The sequence below is a fragment of the Phacochoerus africanus genome, chromosome 11 (genome assembly GCF_016906955.1).
Source record: "Phacochoerus africanus isolate WHEZ1 chromosome 11, ROS_Pafr_v1, whole genome shotgun sequence".
NCBI classification, from domain to species: Eukaryota; Metazoa; Chordata; class Mammalia; order Artiodactyla; family Suidae; genus Phacochoerus; species Phacochoerus africanus.
The window spans coordinates 86369414-86380643 of record NC_062554.1 but is presented as its reverse complement, the minus strand read 5'-3'; the positions used below and the strand labels follow the sequence as shown (position 1 = coordinate 86380643).

General features: G+C 40.1%; 2 protein-coding genes across 3 annotated transcripts in view; one reads left to right on the top strand and one right to left on the bottom strand.

The window, feature by feature from the left end:
* Nucleotides 1–4122: 4122 nt before the first annotated feature.
* Nucleotides 4123–5457, bottom strand: LOC125110595 (uncharacterized). The gene has a single exon (XM_047751958.1). It carries the CDS (start codon nucleotides 5455–5457, stop codon nucleotides 4792–4794), a length of 666 nt encoding a protein of 221 aa, XP_047607914.1. The 3' UTR covers nucleotides 4123–4791.
* Nucleotides 5384–11230, top strand: part of SNX13 (sorting nexin 13) — a 119891-nt gene continuing 114044 nt past the window's right edge. For both annotated transcript variants that reach the window (XM_047751956.1, XM_047751955.1), the window contains exon 1: nucleotides 5384–5511. In XM_047751956.1, the coding sequence (XP_047607912.1) occupies nucleotides 5500–5511 (12 nt within the window). In that variant the 5' untranslated portion in view covers nucleotides 5384–5499. The remainder of the gene's footprint in view (nucleotides 5512–11230) is intronic.

Here is an 11230-nt window from a genome sequence, read left to right as displayed (position 1 = left end):
TTACGTGTTTAATATATCTAATATAATATATATGTATATAATATATATGCATATATACTTATTGATATCTCTTTGTCCAAGTGAAATTTATTGCATAAAATCATTAGCTGTTTACATCTACAGAAAAAAATGTAAAAATAATTTCATTATGCATTTCTCTTTTGCTTTACATTTTAAGGCCATGAAACTATTCTGTATGATGTGACATGCCTTTGTCAAAGGTCAGCACAAAAAATGAAACTTAAGCTATGCAAATTTAAAAATTCAAATTATTTAGGAGGTTGGGGGAATCTCAAGAAGGAAAGTAGACTGCAACAAGAGAATCTAACTGTTTTAACATATAAAAAATTATCTTACTGAAGGAGGCAGAGGAATAGGTGCTGAACTAAGCAACTTTGAAAACGACTGAATTTTGTAAGACTAAAGATAAAAGAAACTACATTTAGACATTGTACTCTAATTTATAAAGTTGCTTTACAAGGGGTTATGGGTTAGCAATTCTAATACTGCTATCCATGTATGCTGAAACTGAACAAGTAAATAAATGGATGGCTAACAGTAGAAACCAGCTTTCTCATGGTTGGAATGAAAATTTATAGGTAAGAAAAGGAAGACTAGAATGATCTATCTGGTAATAGGTTTGAGCTGGAGACATCAATATGAATTCATGTTTAGTTTAATATAGGTACAGGTGGTTCCATACAGAAATTAGATAGTGTTCATGCACATATTTCCTTGCTTTCTCAACTTCAAAGACAGGACATTATGGTGAGCAGAGAACATATCTCAATGCCTAGATCTTGGTTTCTAACACCATTTCCCAATAAAGGAACCAAACTTCCTTAGAGAAATGGCTGATTCTAGGCCTGAGGTGTGATGAGCCTGGAGTACCTTGAAGGACCTGAATATAAAGCAGTGCTCAAAAACAAAACAAAAACCCTTCCCACATTGATGAGAATATACTAAAAGGACATAGGACAACTGAAAGAGCTCTCAATGGCCGAAGCTAAGACAATATAAGCACAAAATAAAAGTGTATTGGATTTAACTCAAAGTATAAATAAGTATCTATGCGTACATACTCATATAAACAAATGGTTGACTCATAAACAATGGAGAATCGATAAGTGTCCTATGCAAAATAATTTGAAAAAATTTATGTAGATTTATACTCAGAGAGGAGCATAAGATACTGCTGCTTAAGTGTGGGCTGTGCATATTGCCTTCCTTCTAAGAAATATAGTAAAGAAGGGTGTGGGGGGGGGATAGTAACTTTGCAGTGAAGAAACCTAATGCATCTCAATCAGGTGATCAAGGTCAACATCAAGGCATGCAGATAATATGTATTCTCGATTGATGTCCCAGGAAAAATTACTAAATCTCTCATGGCCAGGAGGGTACTAAGATCTACTGTGACAGTCTTTTTCAATTGTTAAATGTATGTGAAATGCCTTCCACAGCACCTAGCTCATATACTGAAAAATAGTACTCATGATTGAGAATTAACTGTTTAAAAAATACTCATGGTCTAATTTTTATGGTGTAACTATTGACTGGGGTTGTCAGTAGTCTGGTAAAACCTCTGAAATATACCACAGACCTGCACATATTTATAAAATGTTTCTTTCTATTAAGATATTGGTACCATTGTGGAGCTATTAATTTAGAGACATGAATATTATTTTATAGCTGCATCTGTTGTTAGGAAAGCTTCATATTATTACTATCTCTCTCTTAGTCTAGAGTTGCTTCAGTATTTCCTCAAAAAATTCCATGTAAGAAAAAAGCACATGCTGAGCTATTTGAAGCTAGACTTCAGAGCGCTCTTAAATGCTCTGAAATTTCTGCTTACTATTGCCATACTAAAGCTTAAGAAAGAATGAAGATATCCTGCTGTTGTCTGTTCTTATAATGTGTCTCCTCTGTTGGCAATGCGTTATTTCAGTACTGATTCATTGGCTTTGATATTGGACCTTATTAATGAGTGTATATACTATTTAGTGTTCAGCAGCAGTGGTAGGTGACACTGATGATACTGCATTATGAAGAAACTGGAGTTAATAAAATGGCTTAAGAAACCAGAAGATTAAATGTGACAACTGTTTGATAGATGAAGTTTGCTTGGGAGGTTGATGCTATACTTTTCCAGTTTCTCAAGAAGGATTATAGCCAATACTTGACAACCTGAACATCTTTGGCTTTGCTTTAAAATTAAAAAAAGAACTGGATATTCTGAATTGTCGCTTGGAGGTTTAGAAATCACTGGCAGTAGCCTGTTTAAAAGCAACACACTTCATTTTTGCCTCTGACCTCTTTTTGTCATCATTTCCTGTGTTAATTGGACAGACTGGACACTGCTGTTCAGGAATCAAATCTTTTGCCATAACAGCTACAGATGTATCCTTATCATGTGTTTCTTAAGATGGATTGTTTTGTTTTGTTTTAAATTTCTGATTGATAGCCAAAGAACCCAGCAGCTCAGGTCAGCCTGTCCCAGGTTTCCTCTATAATAACTGATAGGATGTTTTTAAGACTACATGGAATGAAACTGCAATCTGTGCCAAATTAGGTGCTTACTTTTTTTTTTCCTAGCTGCTTCTGTAAGCATTTTCCTTCCCAACTTCCAAAATGCTCTGAAATGGCATATCTTATTTACTTTGTTGTTTTTGTCACTAGCAAATTAACTTTGACTAATGTCCACGATATATACACACATACACAAGTTTTTTTAAAAAACGTATATATATATATATATAATCTGTATTTTCCCTCCCATCCTTTTACCACCACTGAAAATGTCAGCAGTGATATAAGGTGAAGGGAAAGGCTTAGTTTAAAATTCTATTATAAATTTCTCTGGCATTTTTGTGACAGTAAAAGTAATTCCCCCACTATTTCAAGATAAGAACACACAATGGTCAATTAAAAAAATTCTTTCAACACCAAGGATTTTGTTTTCAATGTTTTAATTAGGCCTTTTCCTTTCTGGGTCTTTTAGGAGGAAGCTGGGGTAGGGGCAACATTTTAAATGGATGGTTCTAGTAGGCTTCCTTGAAAAGGGTGACATTTGAGCAAAGATGAAACAGAAGTGAGAGAGCTAGCTTGTAGGTCTTTGGTGGAAAGATCCTTCCAGATAAAGAGACAAGTCAGTGAAAATGCCCCAGGCTAGAGGATGCCTTACTGTTACAGGAGCAAGATAGCTAGAACCAAGTGCTTATTAGAAATGAGGTCAGAGAGGTGGATGTGGGTTGGGACTAGGGAGGCTAGTCAGCATCGGCTTTTTTTTTTAGGTCACAGAAAGAATTCTGGCTGAGAAAACTTGGAGTTAATGAATTTGGCTTGCTTCTAGGTTTATGGACAAACTTCTAAATGTTAAAAGCATATTAATGTCATTTCACAGGTTGGTACAGATCTCAAGTTGTGTCTACAGTTATTTTACCTTAAAAATAAGTAAAAATGCTTTGCTTCTGGCACGAGGAAAATGTGAAAGAAGATTACTCAGGCCAGACACCTAAATTACAGTTTTAATTTACTAGTTGGTGTCTTAAATATTAATAAGCCTCCTCTGTTTTCTTATTTATAGGTTGGAACAGTTATCTTTTTCCAGGTTCCTTGTGGTCTCTAGTATCTCTTCATTTCCCTTAATGTCTTAGGCCAGATAGTATTTTCCAATCTTATTTTCTGTTTGTGGCTTATTCTGTCAATACCAGTAACAGGTTTTTTTCTGTTGCAGAGGTCAGAATCTTGCCGGCCCAGTAATATGGAAATTATATATCAGATGAAGATTAAAACAACAGCAAGGAGTTCCTGTGGTGACTCAGTGGTTAACAAATCCTACTAGGAACCATGAGGTTGACGGTTCGATCCCTGGACTTGCTCGGTGGGTTAGGCCAGCAACTACCACTCTGATTCAACCCCTAGCCTAGGAACCTCCACAGGCCGCGGGAGCCGCTCAAGAAATGGCAAAAAGACAAAAAGACAAAAAAAAAATTGAAAGTAAAACAGCAGCAAAACTACTTTCCTCAATTAGTTGAACTGAGTAAAATCAGGATTTATTTTGAATTCCTTCCTACCAAAATGAACCATTCGGCTTCCTTGATGAAGACACAACGGAGGTAACACAGGTTTGTAACGCCTTTACTTAAGGTTTTGAGAATTTAAAAGTAATGTATTAAGTAAATTTCATTTTACACAATAGTACTATTGTTAAGAAAGGGGAAGCGGGAGATTCTGTTTTACAGAATGCCTTTGTTTCACCTTAAAAGAGATGGAAGGATTCTGTGTGTCAAGTCTGAAAACTCACTTGTCAATTTCCTTGTTTCTAACGTACAACAGGGCAACACACACTTTGACAGCAGGTTCAGGTAAATTACAACCATTACAATTCAGGTATAGTTGATTGCATTTATTTTCACACATTGTAACTCATCTAGCGACAGATTCAGGGGCTTTTACGCACACTGTTGCATTAAGTTGGGACTATTTGTGTCAATACCTGCTGAAATTTGCTCACCATCACACACACAGTATCAAGAAACTAGTAAAGCACAGATTGCGGTTAAAAAGCAAAATAGGTTTAGACTTAGATTTTTTTTTTTTTTTTAAGAGGTCTTTTATGAGGAGCAAGACGAAGCCCTCGTTGTTATACAGGTGCTGGCCAATCACCAAATCAGCGAAAGTGTAAGTGCTACGATCTGGGTAAAGCTGATATGCTGGTATCACTTCCACAACCTGTCGCGCACCCCAGTAGAGAAGTTGCTAAGGATTGGTAAAGACAAAGGAAAGTTTCTGTCAAAGTTTAGAAGGAGAGAGCGGCTGAGCGGGGAGAAGTGTCAGATCACATTTAAGCCCAGGCCGTGGAGAAAGCCGAACATCCCCTTTCTGCTCTTTGGTCGCCGCGGAGCCAGGGAAATGCGAGAGGGAAGTTTTTCTACTGGACATCTGCCGCCTTGTCCCCGAGACGCTGGAGGTCCACAGCGCCATCAGTGCAAGTCTTGGCCGCCGCCGGTCTTGCTCCACCCCAGGGTCAGCCGACCCCGGGGTGCAGCGGAGGAAGAGCGGCCTCCGCAGGCGTGCACGCCGGCTCCCAGGCGGACGCAGCGCTGGGGCGTCTCTCAACTCCCCACGGTCCCCGGTCGGCCCGTGAGCCCAGCGGCGGAACCCCTGAAGCAGGCGCCTAGTGGATCTCCGGCCGTCCGCCTCCGCCTCCTCGCGCGCCGGCGCTATGGCGACAGTCACGAGACGCCAGCTGCCCCGGCGCCCGCCAATGGGAGCGCACGTCGCGGGGAGACGCGGACGTCGCTCTTCCAAGATGGCGGCGCGTCCGTCGCGAGCAGCCGGGCCGGGGGGAAGCCAGCGAAGCCGAGTAAAGCCGCCGCCCGGGAGAGGACTGAAGGAGCTGTCGCCGCCGTTGGCGGCGGCTTGGGCAGTTTTCGCTGCTGCTACGGCTGTTGCCATGCGGCGAGGCTAGGGAGGAGCTCACTTCCCCGGGGTGTAATAATGTTAACAGAGGTAAGCGGCGACGGCGGCCAGTGTTTACCCGTGAAATGGGGAAGGGGCGACCCCGGCTAGTCAGATAACATCATTTCTGCCGCCGCCAGGCTGGACCATAGGCAGCAGGCCCTGGGGCCGGAGGAGCAGCGGGGGTCCTACAAGTGCCCCCTGAATAAGAGCTGTGCTGACTCAACAGAGTCCCACCACCTCTGGCTTCCTGTGCCTCTTTCGCAGTTGCCACTTGCCCCTGGCACTGATCTTCCTCCTGCTGTCGCTACTGCCTAACCTGCCGCTCCCTTCGTGGCGTCTCCTTACACGCTCTCTGTGGCAGCGTTAGGTCTCTCTGCGTTGCTGCTGGTTCCTGTTCCCTTACGGTTTGTCCGAGGTCTCTGCCTTCTCGGGTCCTGGCCTCCAGGGCCCTCCACCTCCAAGCTCGGTCAGCATCCTGGGTTTGTCACTCAGCCAGACTGGCTTGTTTCCCACCTCCTACTTTGACTACTTGGTGAAGAGGACCTTTTTCTCAGGGGACACTTGGATAGCCCAGTTATGTCACCTCCCTCTCCCACACCCCGTCATTTTTCGCTTAATTTGTGGGTATGAGAAAGTTCATTTTAGCATCTCTCCTCTTGATTTGCTCAAGGCTCCCTTGGTACTCTCAGTGGGACAGTTTTTCTGCTTTGGTCCTGAAATGGAAGTAGGGCAACTATGACGAGCCAATCAGTTTCTCTTTCTAGTGCTTGATGTCCATTGCAAAAAGCAGACTTTTTGAAGAAGTTTGCCTTTATTAGCAGTACTTTTAAGGGGAAGAACGAAATTGATGTAACTAGGTACTTGATCCCAGTTAACAGTTACGTGTTGTGGTATACGCTTGTAGATTTGAGGAAATATCTTAGAAGCTACTCGGAGTCCTGTGAAGATTCCAGTGTCAGCTGTCAGGGACTAGTTTGGGCATCTTTGAGGGCTGAACTAAGGATAGGAAACAATTTTAATGGACAAAGGGAAGTATTCTTGCTTGGGCTAACAAGGAAATAAACGTTTGTAAATGAGTGGTTGTTGATGTGTGAAATTGTGGTAATAAGGGACTTGGCTTTCCAACTTTATTAACACTGAGGAACTTAATACTTTAGTATTTGTTTTTAATAACGACACAGAGCCTGATATATTATGTGCCTGGTAAATACTTATTGGCTAATTTTAACTCATAAGCTACTTCTAGTAGTTTGTACTGCACTTTATTGTCTAAATTCTACAAACTTTTCATTCCTGTAGTTAGTTTTATTTTCAGGATTATGGTATATCATAAGCTTCTGTTGTTGTTAGCAGTATTAGTTTAAAAAAAAAAGACTTAGAAGTAGCAAAAGTTCTATTTTTACCTTTAGTGTGACATTTTGATGAGAATAATTAGACTTCTAATACATTTTTGATAGTGTATATTAATACACTATTTTATGAGATGATCTTTTGATTAAAGATCTTTGATTAAGGATCTTTTGGCTTAGGCTAGGACACTTAGAGGAGTTGTAATGCTTTCACATGAACTCAGCGCGGGCTAGTAAAATGATAGTCTTGATTTGGAAAAGCTGAACTTTCAAAGCTTCTATGTTTTAAAATAATTTCATGTTTCAGAGAAGTATTTTAAACAGTAAGTTATGACAGTAGTTAGATGTGCTTCAGTGTTTTGTGTGTGTGTGCCATGCATAGCTTTCAAGTGGCAGCCCCATGGTTCTACCCTCACCTGTCTCTGCCCAGTTTATTGTTAACCACTAAGCTGGATTGCCTCTCCAAAGTAAGGTCCAGATTGAATGGTACTTGGATCTTATCTATGGTTGTTAGTAGTCATTTTATAGATTAGGAAACTGAAGCCCAGAGACTTGTCCAAGGCCAAACAATTTTCAGTGGCAAAGGTGAAACTAGAATCTCATCTCCTGACTCTCAGCGCAGAACCATTTTGCTCTCAATGAGTAGTTTTCAGCTCTCTTGTTAGATTTTATTTTATTTATTTATTTATTTTTGTCTTTTTGCTATTTCTTGAACCTATATGGAGGTTCCCAGGCTAGAGGTCAGATCGGAGCCAGAGCCACAGCAATGTGGGATCCGAGCCTCGTCTGCAACCTACACCACAGCTCACGGCAATGCCGGATCTTTAACCCACTGAGCAAAGCCAGGGACCCAACCCGCAACCTCATGGTTCCTAGTCGGATTCGTTAACCACTGCGCCACGATGGGAACTCCTCTCTTGTTAGATTTTAAAACATACTACTTCCTTGTCCGAATATTGTAGTAGATAAACTGAAAATTATCATTACTTGATAAAGACTTTTTGCTTTACCTTAGCTTTTTTTTTTGGACCAGGTTCAGAAATAGTACTATTTTGAAATATTTTGGACATAAAACTACTCAATATTGATGACTAAAAAATTTGTAGCATAGGATTTCTTTTTACTACTTCCCTTAGTGCTAATGTACATCAGCAGGTTTTGGGGATGTGATTTGTTTTATGTTAGATCTCAAAATGTATAATGGTGAGCTATGCTCTGAAAGATTTTCATGTTCAACAACCATTTACTGTGCTCAGAAAGTGGGGAGTCATACACGTTATTGGTTCTTTTACATCTCAGCATTAAGTAGGTGAAATTTTCCCACGAGCCAGATGAGAACACGAGATTGAGAGTTAAAATAGCTTGCTTAAAAATCATACAACTGTGAGAGTCAGGAGTCACCATGGGACCTCTTATTCCAAATTATGTGCTGTTGGAGTTCCCGTCGTGGCTCAGTGGTTAACGAATCCGACTAGTAACTGTGAGGTTGAGGGTTCGGTCCCTGACCTTGCCCAGTGGGTTAAGGATCCGGCGTTGCCATGAGCTGTGGTGTAGGTTGCAGAGGTGGCTTGGATCTGTTGCGGCTGTGGCTGTGACTGTGGCTGGCAGCTGTAGCTCTGATTCAGCCCCTAGCCTGGAAACCTCCATATAGTGAAGGTGCGGCCCTAAAAAAAAAAAAAAAAGTTTCTTTGGTACTTGGTAATCATCAGTATACTTTTTTTTGTTTGTTTTTTTAAACGGAGGTAGGGATATCAAATATATAGATACATAATAATAAAATTCATGTGAGGTGATAGTGATAAACATGAAACTTTTCAGTTTTGCATTTTGTCATAATAGATCTTTGAAACCTTTTCAGAGCTAAGAAACCATGTGAGTGATCAATTAAGGGCTACATTAAGTTAAACTAAAAGGGGAAATTACTCAGTTGAGGAAATTAATATGTACATTGAACTTAGAAACCTGTGAGATATTATAGAATTGTGTGATGATAGAATTGTGTGAATTGAAAGTACAGCCCCATTAGGCATTAGTTCTCAGTTTAAACTTTTGGGCTTCAATTTGTATTACTTTCATTCCAAATATTATTGAAATATTTAGGAGACTTAGCTATTTTAAAGTGCTTGTATCTTTTTCATTTTAATCATATAGGGTTGAGAGGTGTCCTCCTCTACACTGCCCCCCCACCTACCTCTACCCCTGCCAATGTCCATTTAAATTTTTTCAGCACTTGTTACTCTTAGTGTTCCTCCTACATTTGTCCAAAAATCTGCCATAATATACTTGAAAATTATTTGTTTACTACTTATCCACTCAACCTCCATCTATTCTTTTTTAAGTAGGCGTAAACTTCCATATATCAGATTTAGAGTATGGGATATTTAACTGAGAATTTGTTTCATTTAATCTGAATTTTCACAGCATTTGAATATAATGAAATATAACAGAAAACTGAAAGGTATAGAAGATGTAGGAAAATAGGCTGAATTTGTACCAGTGCATGTTCTGGAGGTTATTTTTATATAAAAACCAATTATTAGCCTGTTGACATTTGTGCTTTTAAAAATAGTGAATGAAAATTGTAGTTAATAAAAATTGTAGTTATTTAAACTTAGTAGTGTTCGGGTTGTAAATGTAGGGCATTAATAAATATATAAAAATTGTTTGTAGTATTAAGTTACTTCCAGATTTATTGATTTTTATATACTAACACTAACTTTTGATTTTGTGGTTAACAAATATGATACAGATGGGTAAGGCATAAACTGCGCTTTAAGAAGTCCCAGATTAATAGTTAAGGGAGTAAAATTTTGTGGTTCAAATAAATTTGGAAGATTTGCCTAAAGGAAGTTAAATAGGACTTCTCCGTTTTGAAACGTGATTTATTCTCCGAGCAGGAGATAGAATTTGCATTGTACTGCAAAGTTGTTTATCCACTGAGACTGTGGTGGTTAATTTTTTGTGTCAACTTGACTGGCCATGGAGTGCCACATTAAACGTTATTTCTTGGTATTGCTTGGAGGGTGTAGCAGGATGAGGATAAATAAGATTAGCATTGAATTGGTGGACGCCTTAAAGTAGATTGCCCTTTACAGGTGAGCACCACCAAATCTGTTGAGAATTTCTATTCACTGGCATGAATAGAACAGTAGAAAGAAGGAATATGCCCCTTTTGTATGCATATCTGTTTGAGCTGGGACATCTTATTTCTTCTTTTGCTCTTGGGCTGGGATTTATACCATCATCTCCCCTGATTACTAGGCCTTTGGGCTGAATCACAGCACTGGCTTTCCTGGCTCTCCAGCCTGTAGATGGTAGATGATGGAACTTTCTTAGCTTTCATAATCTTGTGAGATAGTCCCTCAAATTAAATTGCCTTTAGGAATTCCCTGGTGGTGCAGTGAGTTAAGGATCTGGTGTTGCCACTGCCATGGCACACGGGATTGATCCCTGGCCAGGGAACTTCTGCATGCTGCAGGTGCGGCCAAAAAAGATCTGGTTTATTTATTTATTTATTTTGCTTTTTAGGGCCGCTTCTGCGGCATATGTAGTTTCCCAGGCTAGGGGTCGACACAGAGCTATAGCTGCCAGCCTACTCCATAAAACAACATCAGATCCCAGCCTCGTCTTCAACCTATGTCATAGCTCACGGCAACACCAGATCCTTAACACACTGAGCAAAGCCAGGGATCAAACCTCCCTCCTCATGGATGCTAGTTAGATTCATTAACCCCTGAGCCATGATGGGAACTCCAAAAAAGATCTCCTTTAAAGAAAATTAATTGGTTCTGTTTCTCTGAGAACTCTTAACATAGAGAATTATAGAGTTTCTTGTATTTCACTTTGGGAGATCCTGAAATATGGTAAGTTGTGAGTCAAGGGAGAGTCTTTGGACTTTCATAGCTGTTTTGAAAGACACACACACACTCATTCCCATATTAAGTGCTTAGTAAAAAGATGTGACTTGAGGAGTTCCTGTCGTGGCGCAGTGGTTAAGGAATCCGACTAGGAACCATGAGGTTGTGGGTTCAATCCCTGACCCTGCTCAGTGGGTTAAGGATCCGGCGTTGCCGTGAGCTGTGATATGGGTTGCAAACGCGGCTCGTATCCCATGTTGCTGTGGCTCTGGCCTCGGCTGGTGGCTACAGCTCCAATTAGACCCCTAGCCTGGGAACCTCCATATGCCGCTGGAAGCAGCTCTAGAAAAGGCAAAAAGACCAAAAAAAAAAAAAAAAAGATGTGACTTGATTTTGTTGGTTAATATATTTGTTAAGAGAAATACTCATGGGATGACTACATGAGCTATTTCTTTAATTATTAATTAATGACATTATAAAGGCTACTAACCAGAACAAGAACCATAGGTCCATTGACATTTAAAGGATGTTAAGAGTTGGGAAAGAGATTTTATAAGGGAA

Excerpts from the sequence above, each read along its gene's own strand:
- LOC125110595 (XM_047751958.1), bottom strand. The coding sequence starts at position 5,457 with ATGGCAACAGCCGTAGCAGCAGCGAAAACTGCCCAAGCCGCCGCCAAC.